This window comes from Porites lutea, chromosome 3 (genome assembly GCF_958299795.1).
Source record: "Porites lutea chromosome 3, jaPorLute2.1, whole genome shotgun sequence".
Taxonomy (NCBI): domain Eukaryota; kingdom Metazoa; phylum Cnidaria; class Anthozoa; order Scleractinia; family Poritidae; genus Porites; species Porites lutea.
In genome coordinates this window covers 6317191-6334369 of record NC_133203.1, presented here as the reverse complement: position 1 = coordinate 6334369, position 17179 = coordinate 6317191, and the positions used below count along the sequence as shown (strand labels likewise).

At 41.4% G+C, this 17179-nt stretch overlaps 1 protein-coding gene across 1 annotated transcript in view; it reads left to right on the top strand.

Moving 5' to 3' along the window:
- Window positions 1–17179, top strand: part of LOC140931487 (uncharacterized) — a 48124-nt gene that overhangs the window by 23019 nt on the left and 7926 nt on the right. The window contains exons 19-60 of the mRNA XM_073381297.1: window positions 1–54; window positions 441–494; window positions 1561–1605; window positions 2320–2373; window positions 3093–3137; window positions 3316–3369; window positions 3646–3699; window positions 4259–4312; window positions 4412–4465; window positions 4756–4809; window positions 4907–4951; window positions 5287–5331; window positions 5418–5471; window positions 5919–5972; window positions 6438–6491; window positions 6974–7027; window positions 7537–7590; window positions 8059–8112; window positions 8341–8394; window positions 8518–8571; window positions 8713–8766; window positions 9187–9240; window positions 9881–9934; window positions 10373–10426; window positions 10698–10751; window positions 11092–11145; window positions 11225–11278; window positions 11406–11459; window positions 11646–11699; window positions 11785–11838; window positions 12399–12452; window positions 12995–13102; window positions 13796–13849; window positions 13971–14024; window positions 14247–14300; window positions 14390–14443; window positions 14523–14576; window positions 14840–14875; window positions 15328–15363; window positions 15859–15894; window positions 16479–16496; window positions 16616–16717. Of these exons, the coding sequence (XP_073237398.1) occupies window positions 1–54; window positions 441–494; window positions 1561–1605; window positions 2320–2373; window positions 3093–3137; window positions 3316–3369; window positions 3646–3699; window positions 4259–4312; window positions 4412–4465; window positions 4756–4809; window positions 4907–4951; window positions 5287–5331; window positions 5418–5471; window positions 5919–5972; window positions 6438–6491; window positions 6974–7027; window positions 7537–7590; window positions 8059–8112; window positions 8341–8394; window positions 8518–8571; window positions 8713–8766; window positions 9187–9240; window positions 9881–9934; window positions 10373–10426; window positions 10698–10751; window positions 11092–11145; window positions 11225–11278; window positions 11406–11459; window positions 11646–11699; window positions 11785–11838; window positions 12399–12452; window positions 12995–13102; window positions 13796–13849; window positions 13971–14024; window positions 14247–14300; window positions 14390–14443; window positions 14523–14576; window positions 14840–14875; window positions 15328–15363; window positions 15859–15894; window positions 16479–16496; window positions 16616–16717 (2244 nt within the window). The remainder of the gene's footprint in view (window positions 55–440; window positions 495–1560; window positions 1606–2319; window positions 2374–3092; window positions 3138–3315; window positions 3370–3645; window positions 3700–4258; window positions 4313–4411; window positions 4466–4755; window positions 4810–4906; window positions 4952–5286; window positions 5332–5417; window positions 5472–5918; window positions 5973–6437; window positions 6492–6973; window positions 7028–7536; window positions 7591–8058; window positions 8113–8340; window positions 8395–8517; window positions 8572–8712; window positions 8767–9186; window positions 9241–9880; window positions 9935–10372; window positions 10427–10697; window positions 10752–11091; window positions 11146–11224; window positions 11279–11405; window positions 11460–11645; window positions 11700–11784; window positions 11839–12398; window positions 12453–12994; window positions 13103–13795; window positions 13850–13970; window positions 14025–14246; window positions 14301–14389; window positions 14444–14522; window positions 14577–14839; window positions 14876–15327; window positions 15364–15858; window positions 15895–16478; window positions 16497–16615; window positions 16718–17179) is intronic.

Below are 17179 nucleotides of genomic sequence, written 5' to 3'. Positions count from 1 at the left end.
GGACCACCAGGAGGGCGTGGTTTAAATGGAAGAGATGGTAGCACGGGGACCATGGTAACAACGCTTTCTTAACTACACTCCCTGAGGTGGTAGTTCCTCAAGACACCCGTACAGAAATGAGCCACCTAATGGAGTTGCCAAAGACGGTGTAACATCAAATGAGAAGGCGAATTTGCCGTTCTGTCATTGGTCAATTCGGTTTTTCGATCTGTGCGCGCCGTCGTCACTGTCGTTGCGTTGTGACACGAACGTCTCCCATTATCGGCAGCCAAATTAAAGAAGGAGGTGCATTTGAAATGCAATATCCTAACTTCTAGGTCGGACTCTGAATTTGGAGGCTTTGGTGGCTCGTACTTGCTCAAAACCTACCCAAGTACCACCCGACGTTACACGTATTTTGCTACACCGATTCAAGTTTTGCGATTAACATTCTCTTGCAGGGTCCCACTGGGCATCGGGGGAGAAGAGGCCCCCGTGGATACAAGGGTGACACTGTGAGTAATACCATACAGTCAAACCTCCATGTGCGACCATCTCTCGTTAGCAACCACCTCCTATAAGCGTCCGCTTATCCAAAACACCAAAATTTTCTCCGTCAAAACCCTATGATAAAACCTGTCGTAAGCTTCGACCTCTCAGTCACCCCGGCAGCGACCGCGATCACTTGTTGGCGGCCTGGTGGTTTGCATGCAGTATTGCACTTTTTTCGACCTCTCGCAAGCTACCACTTGACGCATGGTATTGTCTCTTTGCTCGCTGTATGTTCTACTCCACTCCGAGCATACTAAGAACTTTCAGTGACAACATGGAACTACACGTACACGTAACTTACAATAAATGCATGCAATAAGTTCTGTGCCAAAAGGTAGATGTGTCGGGACCTATTCTCGGAAGAGATTCATTGTGGTTCGATTCTCGTAAGTGATCACCTCCCCTAAACGAGCACTAATTCTTCGTGTTTTGGGTGGTCTCTCACGAGAGGTTCGACTGTAGTTAACTAATCTGTCTCTTTTAACACTTGAAATAGACAGTATTATGGGATGCCCAGGGAGTACTCGCTCAGTATTTACGCGCGCTTTTCGGGCAAAAACTAGAACTTCAATGTATATTTCTCGGTAAAAAGGCGATCAATATTACGTGCAAACACGGCACAACGATCTTTTTTTCCCGTTACAATCTTTTTCTAGGAAAACTTAAAGAAAAATTGACACGAAAAGCGCGCGTAAATACTCAGCGAGTATATCGGATCGTGCTCATGCCCTCTGGGCATCCAATAATACTCCTTAAATCTAATTAATTCAATATGGCCGCCGTTATCGGTAAACAGGTCTATTACGGAAACATCTAATGCAGTTTCAGCTTTTTTGTCCGCGGACGAAATAATACGGTGAGACAACTCAGATCCGATTGCGTTGATGGTAGTTTTGCATTGCACTCAGTTTTCAATTTCAGTGACACTTGGAATATAGAATCAGTTAACGATTTTGGTGATCCTGTACTCGTCGCTCTCTCAACAGCTACACTTGTTACCTGCTCTCACGCGCTTTTCTATTTCTGTAGGGCGAAGAAGGACTTTCAGGGGCAAAAGGATCCCCCGGACCTGCCGTAAGAATCACTTATTTTCATGGAAGTGTCTTGATAGATCATACAGCAGTAATTAGTCATAAGTTTACTGAGATTACATAAGGCCGTTCTAGAACTACGAAACATTTTTTGTTTCTAAAAGGGATAGGGCCAATGGTCACTAAGGCTAGCCACGCTCTGCACCCCACATCAGCTTCTGCACGCTCTGTGCATGGATGTTTTGTCTCCTAAGGACGTTGCTATGCCTCTTGCATTCTTCCCATGACGCCCTACGATCTGTGTTTCCCGCGCAAAAGTGACGCCCGGGTACGAAGTAGTTACAGCAGCGCCTTTCGTAGACGACTGATGCTCGCTATCGCGATTAGCTGCTTGACCATAGAACTAGTAGTGTAGGCAGTCTAACGCTCTGTACGCCCACGTTTGGATTGTATGGTCGTCAAAAATAAAATCAGTGAAAACTGGATCAGAACCTGACAATACTATCATAAGGACAACAAAACTGCCAATTTCATCATGTAAGCATGTTAACAAACAGTGCTGGAAGACGAATGTGGACAGCAATACGAGCACACACCAGCTTAGGCTAGCTAAGAATCGGCAAAATGATGAGTGTTGGATAACTTTAAGGCTAGGGAAAAGGCACATTTTAAAAATAGTCTTTACCAAAAGGTTTCTTATCAATAAATCCGTCCCTATAATCTCGTCATTATGCATCAAGATTTTTTCTTATCTCAGGGGTCTCGCGGACGTGGAGGTCGGCCAGGTAGAGGAGAAAGCCCCGGAAAGCCAGTGAGTTGTATCTATTAAACCCTAATTGGTCTTTTATGTTTGCAATTCTTTTTCGTTTTAACGAAGTTGGGTGATCCGTGTCAAACCGGGGTCTAGAAGGGGGGGGAGGGGGGGAGGAAGAGGGGAGAGGGGTGTCCCGATCCCGCATTCCCGCTCCTTTTTCACGACAATCCCGCATCCCCAACTTCTGCCATCGCTATCCCGAATATCATTTTCTTTCCCAATACCGCATCCCATGCCAAGATTTTGGCGCAACACGCTTCCCGAGTAGGGGTAGTACAGTTCTGGCCCCTAACAGAACTGGACTAGAGTAGGGGTCAAATCCCGTATCCCTTCAAGAATTTTTGTGTTTTCCCGAATCCCGCACTGTATTTCTGTAAAACTCCCGGATACCAAAAATACCCTTACAGATACTGTTAAACCTTTCCTCTCATAATCTGTACCTATTCAACAGGAATAAGACGTGAGAATTCAGGTGATATGATCGCCCGTTTTAGCGACGATTTCCCAAATTTTATTGCATGAGAGCATGAAAGTTTTAAAGACCGTTGACGGGTGCAGTTGATCATGTACACCTCTGACATTTGCTTTTGAATAACGTTCCTCTGGCTCGTTCCGCTTAAGTTTTGAACATTGTTAGCGGTTCTTCCTGCACATTATTGTCAGCTTATTGTTTTGCTGCAACAACTCTATATAGGAATACATATTTTTCTTGGCAGGGTGATCGTGGGTACGATGGCGAGACTGGAAAACAAGGCGCAGCCGTAAGTACAATGAATTAGGTAGAAAGCTTCTCGTGATTTTACTTCTTTTGTACGTCCTAAGCTTTATATTGTCGTATGCGATCACGCTAACACCCTTACTTGTTTTAGTTATTAAATATTGTTTAATGATGCGTTAGCACTTTTGTTTCCAGACTTTTGGATGATTTTTTGTTTTTAGGGACCAATTGGCGAGACTGGACTTATGGGACCCATGGGGGAAAAGGGAAAAATGGTAAGTGCGTAAATACATGAAACTGAAAAGTGGGCAAAAGACACCTTTAGTGGAAAACCGCTCTTGAAAAAAAAACGTGGCAAGGGATTTGTGCAGGGGATTTCTGCTAACACATGAAGGAAAATGTACTAATATAAGGACAAAATTATTTACACGGCACTGAATAAAATCTGGAGCCGAAAGTTGAATACAGGATATCACTCTGAAATGTGACTAAGTTTTGTAGTAAATTCCCACTTCCAACAAATTTTTTATCAGTGTGCTTCTTTTCTTTAGGGTCCTATAGGCAAAAGTGGATCTCTTGGCATTACTGGCCCAAATGGACCGAAAGTAAGCTGAAATCATCCCTTAATTGAGGAATCATTTCGAGTTGTCTTTAGCTTAATTGACAAAGTAGAACTGAAATAATAGCCCGGTGTCCATGCCATCAGAGACACCATCGGCGACTGGTCTACGCGGTACTTGACGTTACGTTGCAGACATACGCTTTTGCCTCTTTTTGCACCAGAATCGAGTAAAAGAAACATGGCATATTTGCAATCACTAGAATTAATCGCCCCATGCAAGATAATCCAAGACAGTCTTGGATTCTGGATTCCGCGCGGTGGATTCCAAATTTCAGCTACATGTACTAGTTTCCGGATCTCTCGTCAGTGGAACTTGGATTCGGGATTCGGGATTCCTTGAGCTGAATTCCAGATGCCACAATTGCCCGGAAATTCGAGAAGCCGGATTACCTAAAATGGGGTAAACGGGCACATTTGTCTGTGGTTTCTAGGATCGTCTGAATGAAATACGTCAGACGATTCTCCAATCGAGTAGCAGACGGCCACAAATCCTGACCATCAAGCATCATATGGAAACTACGTTTAACGATTATTCTTGACAGGGAAACAGAGGAGCAGTGGGGAAGCAAGGTTTACCAGGAGAGCCTGGTGCACAGGTTAGACAGGATTCAGATTTCTACCTAACTCGCTGGATTGGCCATAGTTAATTAGGTTGGGTATCGCTTTTAATTAACCGGTGTATAATTCTTCTGTAGGGTCAAATAGGACCTCTTGGAGAGAATGGAGAGTTTGGATTAACGGGTGAAATGGTTAGTAACAGAAAAAGTGTTCCTTGCACCTTTTGAAGTTGTTCTCCTTACTTTATAAAAAACGTGAGCGTTTACCATTTGTTTGGAAAACCCGGAAACCAGCCACGAATCAAACCTGTCTTGCAACAAATCAGGTTATGGAAGGTTTCGGAAATTGTTAGTATTGTCTATTTTTTTCTTTAACTTTTTTTACGTCATCTGGTGACTGCACAGTTCTTCAAAACCAAGACAAAGTGGTTTCATCTGATTACCTTAGTACTGCTCTAAATTATACCCTATTCTTCTTTAAGGGTCAAACTGGCCCCCCAGGAAATCGAGGAGTAAGCGGAGGTCAAGGTAGTATGGTGAGTAGAGAACAACTTCCGGAACGAGGTTAAACCGTTGTTATGACGTTATCTAAATGTCTGTCAAAATTCTTACTGTTTTATTTTCTATTTACAGGGGTTGAAAGGTGAGCAAGGTGAAGGCGGATCCCCAGGAAAAGAGGTAAAGTAACTACTTTTAAGAGGAGGACATTGTCATTAAAAATGTTTCCATCTAGGTGTTTGAGTATCAAATGAAACATTCAATCTAGTGTTCGGTATATTACATCTGACTGCCAATCATACCAAGGAAATCGCCTCTGCCTTTTGTGTGACAGGTAACCGAAAATGAAAAACCCCAAAACGGAATTCTACTAGGACGATTTCCTTTTAGTCTTACATAATCATAAGAAGGGGACCAATTTCTCCTTTAGTTGGGTTAAAATTTGAAAAGTCGACTAGCGCTCTACTGCTTGGTTCATGTATCCGAAGAACTTACAACATTACTTAATCTCTCAGGGAAATTCTGGCTTTCCTGGAAAAAAAGGAGTTGAAGGCGAAATGGTAAGACATTTTGTTTTGTTATTATCTGTTCTAAACGTTAAACAAATTTGCGCTGATTCAAGTTGTATATATCCTTTTAAACATAGGGTGCAGTTGGTCCTCAAGGCGAGCAAGGAGACTTTGGAAGACCTGGATATGTGGTAAAAATCATGATTAAAGTTCTTATAACAGAGACGTACAAATTAAATTGGCACATGCCACATGAAGAGGGAAAATAGCTAAGGCAACTAAAGCGCTTCGAATAAGCATTTCTATCCCTCAGGAATAGTCCCAAAAAACGGGAATGCAATCTTTCACATGTTTGAAGTGTGCATTATTCTGGTGATGGTCTGCAGTTTTCCTGTATGTTTCCACTCCAAGCATACGGGTAGTCAGTCAGCCAGCCTGTCAGTCAGTCTGTAATCTGTCAGTCTTCGGCCGGGGAGGCAGCTAAGGCAGGCTGTTAGGCGATCACTGGATTAGTAACACGCTGTTGGTCACTATCATTTTGCACGTTGTACCAAGTGATGTCTGTCTTATTTCATACACGGTTATTTTGATTCAAGGAACTCAGATAACCTTTTTTTTACTTGTCTTGGTATTTGTAGGGACCACCCGGCCCGTTAGGTCTGATGGGAGAGGATGGCGGACGAGGAGCAAGGGTAAAATCCTCTTCTGGTAACACTGTTCAAAACAAAAGCAGCTACATCAACGCGAAAAATGTCACAATTTTTTTCCATTGCTTTTTCGCTACTCGCTATTGGTTTCTTGGCAATTTTTTTCGTGAAAATTGCTACTTAAATGCGCTATAAAATCAAGTGTTGACGAAACTTGAAGCTTTCTTTATGGTTTTTAGCTAATCGCACGATTGGAGGTCTGAAAAAAATCCTTTTACAAAATTGAATAGACTAACTTAGACTTGAGGGTCCCAACCTCGTTCTCAGGGTCTGTCTCCTACTCGTCCCTCGAGTTGGAGAGGATCCTAAGAACGAGGGTTGGAAGTGTTCGTGAATTTAGCCCCAAGGCACTCAAGCTTCAGTACTTTATAACACATTATCAAAGAAGTGAAGCTTTTGTTACTGGTTTTTACTTCTCCATTTTATCTTATTCATTTGCCTTTTTTGCAGGGAGGTGTAGGACCCATGGGACCGACAGGAGGAACTGGTGTCAAGGGAGAAACGGTACGTTTCTTAGAATCCCGGGGCCCCTGGTTAATAAGCAGTAGACACTAATTATCTCTCACTTTGTTCGTGAATCGTTCAAGTAGCAAGTGGCGTTGTTAGTTGTTTTGCTGATAAAGCTATGACTACATTAGTTTCTGCTAGTTTTCCTTTTTTTTTCTTTTTGTTTAGAATTACTTTTTCTGTTCTTTTTGCTCATTTTTCTCAAAGGGAGGCAGCGTCTCCGAGCGGTTAGAGCGTTGGAATTGTAATCCGGAGGCCCCGGGTTTAATCACTGCCCAAAACGCTTAGCTGGATTTGTTCACGGTAATCCTGAGTTCAAATCCTCGGCCTCTCTTGTAAATAGCCAACTGATCTGCCTCCGGCCAATTAGGATTCTTAACCTTCTGGGCCAAAATGAAAACTACTGGTTTTACAGTAATCGTGTTACCCCTATACATAAAGTCAGGTTATTTTATTTACTTTTGTCTGTTTGTTGGTAGGGCGCTGCAGGTAATCCCGGGCGGTCAGGCCCTCGAGGTGCTAGAGGACAGAAGGTTAGGGCCCAACGTTTAGCCGATGTTTTGTTGCCATGGCTGTAAATCATAAAGCAGTAACACCTTTGAAATTCACTATAGTTTCTTCAGTAGTGATAGTCTTGTACTCATAGCGTTTACACATCAAAAAAAGAATGTCGATCTAAACGTCCTAGTTAACTACACCCTGCGTAAGTTATTTTTTAAGTGTGGTGATGAGGAGAGACAATAGTGAACTTACGCAACAGGACGGGAGAGGAAAGACGACGGCGAACCTTGTGTGACAAGCGTGACAATAATTTTGTTTGAAAAAACCTTTCGCCAAACTTCACATTCGTTTAAACAGATATTTTTGTAGAAGAGCAAAAAACGTCAGTGTTAAGTGAATTCCCGACAAAACACGCCAGGAATAACACTGTCACGTTTGTCACACTCTAGCGTTTTGCCGTCCTCTTCTTTCTGCCGTCCTGTTGCGTAAACTCACTAATGTTAGTGAAACAACGCTGCATAGTATTATTCTTTATTACTAGGGAGCAGACGGAGAAAACGGAAAGGAAGGGCATTCAGGAGATCAAGGAATTAGGGTATGATTAAAGACTGGCGTATAGCTACATAGTGAGTGGGTATTTCCACAATTTGTTAACACGTTTTAAAATTTTTTTCTTTTCGAGTCCAGCGGCTTAATCTATTTCACGTTAATATGTTCGCGCGCACATGGGTAGGCATGTTAGTTCAACTGTGGGTAATTACGGCTTAAAGATAATTTGTTGTCTTGGCTTGGATTATCTGAATACACTTGGGTATTTCAGGTCTAAGCAGACAACCTGTTTATTTTTAAAAAGCCGAGCGATCGTTGTAAAATTTCGTCGGTGCGTCACGTACTCACGATTCCATAGCACAGATTAGGTCCTCTATAAAATTAAAATGCTTTTCTCTATTGAGCTGATGAAAAACTTTGGCTAACGTCAAGGGATTATTGAAGACCTTAACATTTGGAGCGCTCAAATGGGATTTTCGAGTTTTTTAAATGTTTAATAATCTCTTCATTTCAGGGCGTGCCCGGAGACAATGGCCTAGCAGGTTCCCATGGTGATCAAGGAGAGGCGGTAAGGAGATAATGCTTTCCATTACCGCCAAATAAACAACTTACACAAGCTGGATAGTATTGTGGATAGAGCTGTCCAGATATATCGCTGTCCAGTGGATAAGTATTGTGCCACCCACTGGATTGGGGCTTTTTTTCACAGGATAGCACTATCAACCTGGATACTAGACATTAGTTGACATTAGTTTTAAAGCGATTCTAACCTTTCCGTGAATGACTTTTATTTTAGGGGGAGAAAGGAGATGCTGGGGTCAAAGGCCGCGTGGGATACCCAGGCAAAACGGTAAGAGAGCATGATTTTGTTTTCATTCCTAGCTTTGCTCATTATAGCAGTTATACTTATCCTACTTATTCAACTTATTATTCTACAGTTATACTTATAATACTTATTCTGCTGTCAACGCAGGGCCCTGTTGGAGACACTGGAACGAAAGGGAAGGTTGGGCCTCCAGGAATAACAGTAAGTCAGTGTTAAGGTTTGTATGTGGCAATTCAGAAATGGTTGACGTTTAGAAATCAGCTTTGGAAGAACACGAAAATAACAGCGACGCAAATACCTGATGTTTTCATGAAAGATTAACGCTATGTTTTAAACATTCAGGGTCCTAGTGGAGAAGAAGGGATCGCTGGATTAAAAGGAGAGCCTGGACAACAGGTGCAACCATTTATTTTTAAGTTGTTTAATTTATCTTAAAATAATACATTAATAATTCATAAGGATCGCAAAAAAAAAAAGATAATAATAATAATAATAATAATAAAATTTAATGAGGGTTTTTCAATCTGATAAATCGTGGCCCCAATTTATTTAATTTTCGTTGGGTACGGGTGGGAAGAGGGTCATTATATTGATGTTATTAATTATTTTAAAATTTTTTATGGCAGTAAGAGTGTGGGGCTATTATTGAATTGTACTAAATGTTTTACGTTTCTGGGAAATTGGCCACCTACCCCTCCCCTAATCTAACATTTTGCCTTAAGTGAGAAGTAAGTGTTAATGTTGGCTTACAGGAGGGGTAGGTGGGTAGTTTCTCAGAAACGTATAATGATCCAATATTTTCTCTTGTCGTCTCAGGGGGTGCAAGGATCAGCTGGTGCTAAAGGAGCAGTCGGGAACAGAGGAGAAAGGGTCAGCAGAGGCTTGATTTAACTGTTGTTACTCTTTCCATGCGAAACTCCACTTAAAAAGAGCCTGACGTCACGTGACGTCACATCCGCCATGCTTTTGTCACAAAACGATGAACCAGTGGCCATGTTGGTGTTCTAAACTAGTCACCTTTTTCATATGTAAAGACTTTCTTTTGTTCCAATAAAATTGCATAGCTGATTTCCACGTGAGTGAAAACGCTCTATAAATCTTCTGTTACTATTAAACGTCACGTTTTCAATACATTCGATGAACGGAACCATCCTAACTACGGACAAGTGATATTGAAGTAGGGACACCAAAATCCTTACTTATTGAAGGTTCTTTACTGTGTATTTGTTTGATTCCACTTTTCTTTACTTGTGAGTTTGTCGAAGGTTCTTTATTCCTTCACAGAGAGTACAGTGCAATATTGACAGTCAGCACTCCTAAACTGTGCGCAATAGAGACATTTGATTTTGCATTTTTGTTTGTTTGTTTATATCTTAACTCATGGTTCTGCCGATAAAAACTATCTAAACATTAACAAAAGTTCAGAAAGTCTATCCGTGATCCACATCTACTCAAAAATGGATAACTTGACGTTTATTTAATCGTTTGAATATCTTTTTTTTTTTGATAGGGAGTTATGGGACAGTTAGGACCCAATGGAATGCGAGGAGATCGTGGACTATCGGTAAGGTCGTTCTTCTTATGTGTACTAAGCTTATACGCCGGTAACAAATACTTAACTGTGTTTGTTGCCTGTGTTACTAACATCGATCTAATATACATGTATTCGGCTGGCTTAAAATTTACCATCATGGTTATATCACTGCGCATATGCCAACTATGGACACTCCAGTTAGTCCTAGCATAATGCAGGATGTTTGTCAGTGAACCTTGTTGATGGTCGTAGCTCCCAAGGGAGCTTCTGAGCTTCTGAAGCTCAGTGGAATTGTAAAAAGGTCATAGGTTCGACTCCTGTTGGGAGACCTCCCATGATTTCTCCGAGTCGCTAATGACACTAACTGAAGCAGAGGATGTGCAGTTTTTACTCAAAATTATTGTTTTCAATGTCAGCCATCTCTCATCAGAATCTTTCGCTTTTGTTCCTGTTTTGTTTTAATTGCAGGGGGAACCTGGCGAGGAAGGAGTTAGCGGTGCCCAAGGGCAAAATGGTGCTAAGGTGATCAAAGCAGCCTTGATAACGTTACCACTTACACAAGTGAAATCTTTATATAGGTGGACACAAAATTTGTTTGGTTCCGGTTTTCTTAAAGGAAGGGTTTTAAATTCAGCTGGAATCATATCCCTGACTTGTTCAGTCGAAATAAATGTCCCTTATTTTCTACTTCGCCTTTTAGGCCCAGGATTTATTCGGGGTACGGCTATAAATGGGAAAAAGCGGTTTGACACCTTTTTTTTTCGGCTGATATTCATTGATTTGTTTCTCACAGGGAGCCGAAGGTAACGTTGGCGCTCCGGGCTCTCGAGGCGAGCCGGGATTTCCCGTAAGTTACACCACAAATACCTCATATCTAAAGCAAATCGGATTTGCTTTTGTTTTCACCATTATACTTTGTCACTCTTTTAAAAATGCTGACGTTAATTTCTTAATTTATCACAATGAAATTAAGTCGAAAGTGAATCTCCGCTTGCGAATTTTTCACGCTTGACGCTGACGTCAGTCATGTTTTTGATTGGTTGAAGCATTTTGAAGCTGGTTCCGGAAACTGGTTACCTCGTTTTCACCTTATGACAAACTCAACAGAAAACCGACTTACGTATAGTCTGCCTAGAATTAAATAAGAAAAGTATTAATCTGTTGAATCGGAATTTTTTTCTTTACAGGGTCTAGAAGGTTCCGCTGGCATTTCTGGCGAGGCTGGACATAGTGGTAATCAGGTAAGAAGAACGCTGTAGAGTTTGTTGTTGACATTATAGCGCGGGAAATATTTGACATTTGCATTATTTTCTTTAACAGGGACCCAGAGGAAGGCCGGGTGCAGTCGGTCCCCCCGGAAATAAAGGGCCAATGGTGAGCTTACAATTACTAATCCTTACTACTTATTAGAATCGAGAACTGAGTAACTGTACATGTTAATTAATCCTTGGGCGCGAATTGCAAGCCATTTAAAAGCGCTTTACTTTGTATTTTTTTTCAGGGAAGTATTGGCGGTCGTGGCTCCACTGGCAAAAGAGGAATTCAAGGATCAAAGGTGGTGTTTTCAGCTCTTCCAATCGTTGCGAATTCGAAGCATAAGTAAAAGATGGACAATACAATACCTCGGTTTTGGAAACACAATCACAAATACCTGCTTTAAGCAAACACAATTTTTAGTGGCGGTTAAAGTTCATGTTAGCTCGTAACTCGTTACACTTTTTCTTTTTCATCATTTTCAAAGGGAGAAAGAGGAGATCCAGGCGGAGAGGGCAAGGATGGAGTTACTGGAATAAAGGTTAGGTGACGTTGCATTAAAACGCCTTCTTGCTTTTTCGATCACGGTCTGATCTCATCATTTCTTCTGCAACTATTTTTGTTAGGGCAGCGTTGGACTTCCAGGCAAGCTTGGACGGCGTGGAGATAAGGCAGAAGATGTAAGACAAACAAAGACCTTTACTGATTATTTTTTCCCGCTTTGATAACTGTGAACTGTGTTGTATGGGGACCGCGGAGCACATTAGATTGGTGACACCAGCGAGGTCAACGAGCGCCGAAGAGACTAGCTTATCTAGGGAGGTTGAACTTTTTTCGGGATCATCATATGCTAGTCCAGTTAGTTGGCTATATGAAGGAGGTCAACGTCAGTAAATCTTCCAAAGTTACGCTTGCGGTTATCATTTCGCGAGTTCTTGTCTTGTGACTATACAAGACTGTAACATTGTTAAATGTCTCCTGGGTCATCTTTGCTCCTAGCTGCAGTGGCTGGATTGACGTGGAGGAGTTTGCAGGCGAAATTATTGGTGGGACTATAGCCCACCCGGCCCCTATGCTCCGCGGTCAGTGTTGTATAACTTATGTTAGAAAGGTCTTGTTTGACGCACTTTCAGTTCTGTTTTATAATTTTTTGTCGATGGTTGTGTCTGATTTTTAATTCAGCAAGTTCCAGTCATTATTTTTAAAAAGAGTAAGTGCTTGATTTTTTTGCGTTTTTCAGGGTCCGCTGGGAACGAAGGGGCCTCAAGGAGGATCAGGAAGACCTGGGGAAAAGGTTTGTTTATTAACAGACGAAAATATTTGTAAACCATTCAGACTTCATGCTGTAGAACGTCCATTTGACGAGCCTTGATCTATAGAACGAAGACTTCGGTATAATTAACAATTTTTTCTCTACTAGTAATAGTATAATAATAGAAAAAAACTCGATTTAACGAAAGCCCGTGTTCGCTGACATATTTTGCCAGTCTCTTGGCCCTTCGTTATATTTAGGTTCTACTGTTCCTAAAGTTCAATTAAAACAGTAAACGCTTTAAGTGGTGAGAATACATGGTCCTCAAACAAGGTGTACATTTATCTATCCGGTTTAACACCAGCCTCAAGGTTTTATGATTTGTAACTTTGAGTCATCACTCTCGATTATAACTGATCTCTCAACAAGATGCACAAAAAACGTTCGGTTTTTCTATGTACCGATGTTGAAATGACGTAATATCGTGTCTAAAGGCACCTTCGGTTGACGCCAGACATTGACGTTTCCCGAGTTTCTACCCCACTGAAAAGTGAGCATTTAGATGACGTCATCTGTGATTGCAGGGCATGCAGGGAACGACAGGTCCAACTGGTGCTCCTGGCCTCCAAGGAGAGAATGGGATTGTGGGAGCCAAGGGATATCAAGGGACCCATGGACAGTTTGGAAAAGATGTAAGTAAACGTCCTGGAGTCTTAGAGGAAAGACATCAAAAACGAGAAAAAGTTTTTCATCACGATATTCAGACCATAAGAACCGAGCTTTTCCAACAATCAATAATGCTTTAAAAGATGCAAAGTACTGAAGATTGTACTTCTTTCGTGGAAATGATTTCTTCTTTATCTTTTTAAGAATTAAAAATGAGTTTGTTGAAGAGGGTTGCCCATCCATTTTTGCAAATATAATAAGCACCATTCGAATAAAATGCCGTTCATTTATTAGGGTTTTCTTCTCGATGTAATTGCTATTTTCTAGTTTCGGTATTTGCAACTTCGTGAGACTATTATAATAAGTCTCAAAAAAGATCAGAAGCTGAAGGTCTTATATCTGACATCGGGCATGACTCCCCAGTTGATCGGGCAACTACAAACTACCCTTAATATTCATCAACTTAAGTTTTGTCGAAGTGAAGGTACATAGTGTACGATCGCGAGGGCCGAGCCAGGAAGCCGGCAGTTTAGTAGGCTTTACTTTCCTTCGACACGTCTGCTAACGACAAAGGAAAACGCGCACGAAATTCATAATGGCAAGTGTTCAATGCATCGATAAAAAAAATGACTACCCAACCACAACGCTTCGAAATCACTCTATGCATCCTTATGCTTCTTTTTAAAAATTAAACACTAACTGCGTCTTTTTTTAATCAGGGACGTATTGGAGTTACAGGTGACCCTGGGTTGCTTGGAAAACAAGGTCACAAGGTAATAATTCGTGCTCTATGGAAAATCTAAATTTCTTACTTTGATTATAGCTGGTATCTACGAATACAGTACATCATAAGATAAAACGTATTTAACAATGATAACGTGCTTCTGTTCACAGGGAGATACTGGAGAGACCGGAGATCCTGGAGAAAAAGGACCAGACGGAGAAAAGGTGTGAAAAAGAAATTCAGTCCAACGACCTTTAAATTTTTAACGGGTGCAATTTACAAGTTTTTAGAACTCCTACCAGCAGTTTTGTTTACGAAATTAATTGAACAAATCATTCTTTCTACGGCACTCTTTTAAATTTACATCGTCTTCTTGTAACAAATGTTAGTGATTCAATAATATCATCAGGCCGTTGAATCAATAAATCTCGCTTTTCGTATCTTAGGGCGACAGTGGTAACATGGGTGCGCGAGGCCCTTTGGGATATGGAGGTCCAAAGGTGAGGAAAAACTGAGCAAGTCTCCTTCCAGGCTCCTTTGAGAAGACGAAGAAACATCTCTATCGTTCTTTTATATTTGTCTTGTTCAGGGTGCCGTGGGTGATCAAGGTGTAACAGGACCAATAGGAAATCAGGGAGAACAGGTATTTTTCTACAGTTATGGAGTATTAAAAGGTCTGCCAACTCATTTGAGAGTCACTTTACGTTGCTTTATATTTTCAGGGATCAAATGGTCTTCGTGGAGCCCAGGGTCCTGCTGGTTTACAGGGAATCAGCGTAAGTAGTTTACATTTTCTGTTATTTGCCCGAATGTCTTTTCCGCGTGCGTCTGTTAAAGCTTAACTCTAGTGAATCGAAAATGCTCGGTTTATTGCAATTTGCGATATGCAGCGAACGCGCTAGTCAATAGTTACGTACCGAGGGGTCCAATTTCAAATCACATTTGACAGCAAACCAACAGCTACCTTCGGATTCTGCTTAGGATTGAAATTTCAGCGGGTTAAAGTCATTTTCATTTACTACATTCGTCTGTTTTTCAGGGTCCCTTTGGTCCTCTGGGTGACATTGGAAACAAGGTACAGTAAGTTTATTTGTTAGATGGCAACTTTTAGCCTATGATAGGCTTTCAGTGGGGATGTCGCGAAAATAAATCAAGCCAAGCGAAAATTAGACGCGCTTTGAGACTTAAGGCGTGAGACGCGCGTGATCTTTGTCTCTCCCCAGCTCCCGTGCGTTTTCGCTTCAATTTCTACCACACGACTGCTTTGCATTACTAACTTGGAGCCTGGTACAGGCTAGCAACTTTAGACACACGCATCAACATTGCGTGACGTAACGTAATGTAACGCAACTTTGATGGTCAAAAGTTCTTGAATTACAATGTTGCGAGACACGGCTAAAAGACCATCCATTACTAACAAAAAATTATGACTTCGATATAAACGTCTTCAACTCATAAGCTTTTGATGTCATGGCTCACTTTCCTGGACTGGATTTCATCCCTAACGTCACTTTGTTCGATTTGCAGGGCGAAAGAGGACCACAAGGGGACGAGGGGCCTCAGGTAAAATTTTACATAGTTGGTCAAGTTGCGCTAAATTTTTTAGTGGGATATGCAGTCAAAATTTAAGACCCATTATCTATTTAAGTCTAGAGAGTTAGGGTTCTCTGCACATTTTTGGAAGATAACATGATGCTGGAGAAGCCTAGGATCTTTTGCGCAGGTGCACAAAGAGCAAACCTGTTCGTCTCACGGCTTTGGTGTCCACACTGAACTCACAATAGAGAAGATGGACAAGACCTGACCACGACTGGCCTCGTAGGTCAGTCATTAAATCCAGATCCAGAATCCAGAATTTCAATCTAGAACTTACAGCTCAGAAGGATTCATAGAGTTTCTCATTTGTTATCAATCACAATGTTATATTTAACCCCACAGTAATGAGCATACTGTCTGGTTTACAGCTCGGTCGCTTGTGCAAAGCTTAATACTTCCATTTGTATCTCTATTTAAAGGTAATCCCGGCAATTCATCACTGTTCTTCTTATTATTATACAGGGTAACCAAGGCCCTCCCGGTCAGCCCGGACCACCGGTAAGTTGAAACAAACCATTTTGTACAAAAAGGACATAATTCCCTGGAGCGGTACTCCCTATAATGGCCTATACGGGGAGGCTCCACCCGGGGTAGGTATATGAAAGGGTAGGAATTTCATTAATTAAAGTAAATAAAAGCGTAAGGGAATCTGTCATTTCGGTCTGTAAAAAGACCTAAAAGGGCTAACAGAAGGATTTTATAGCAGTGAAAAGGTCGGGAAAATGGTTTTCTGATGTATTCATACTTTTAATGAAAGTGCATTCACAGCAGTTAAAAGGAATCAGGAGCTATGGCTCTTGAAGGAATAAAAAGTTCTAAACTAGTATGTAAGGGGTAAGGGGTACCATTTGTCAATGGAAGGTACACAAAAGGGGTCCCTTGTCTGTCAAAAATGGTAGATAAAAGGGTAAGAGGTTGCCCCCCCCCCCCCCCCGGGCATAACTCATTCCTCTACTGCCTTTATTTCACATTTTCTGTCAATTCCTCTGCGATTTGGTGTGGATGATTTTGTTTTATGGCAAGTTGTTTGGTCGAAAGGACAAACAAAATCTTTCTTAAACTTTATTTGTCTTTCTTTACAGGCAGATATTGCCGGATTGGTAAGTAATGTTATGAGAAGTTTGCTGTGTATGCTCAATTGTTGAAAATTGTACACCAAAACCTCTCGTGAAATTTTTGTGTCAAAAATCTTCACATTGAAACAACTTCTCCAATTTAGATCTACCGGCAGTATGGTGTCCATGGTTACCCTCATCGTGATCCTTTATATCGACCTCCATCTCAGAGCAACACTAAATCCTCGCTTTATAGAGGTACCGGGGTAAGTGATGTTCAGGGCGACAAAGTCGCGCTTGTGAGTTCCCTCTTACAAGTACTAAGCAAATGCAGCAACTCTTAAAAAATGGTATTTCTGACTGTGGTACAACGGAACAGACAGAAATAGCTATTTTGCCGGCTGGGCCGGCTAGAAGGAATTGTGGGTAGCTTTTTGAGACATGTTTAGTTGTACGTTGCAAATTTGAATCAGTCTAGGTCAGCATTCATTCGAGCTCCTAACTTTTATTTTATTTGCTAATTTTGTTATATTTGTTTGTTGGCATTTGCCAGCTAGTTTTTGCGTACCTCTGCCAGAGAGTTGTCGGCACCGCAGCTGATTTCTGCAGGCGGGGGTGTATGTTATCTTTTTCCCACAAAGTGGTTTTGGGTTTTTCGTATCCTGCGGTGTCTTACTTAGTTTATTTAGAGGTTTGTTTTTCGTCATAGGGTGTTTTGTAATTAAGTG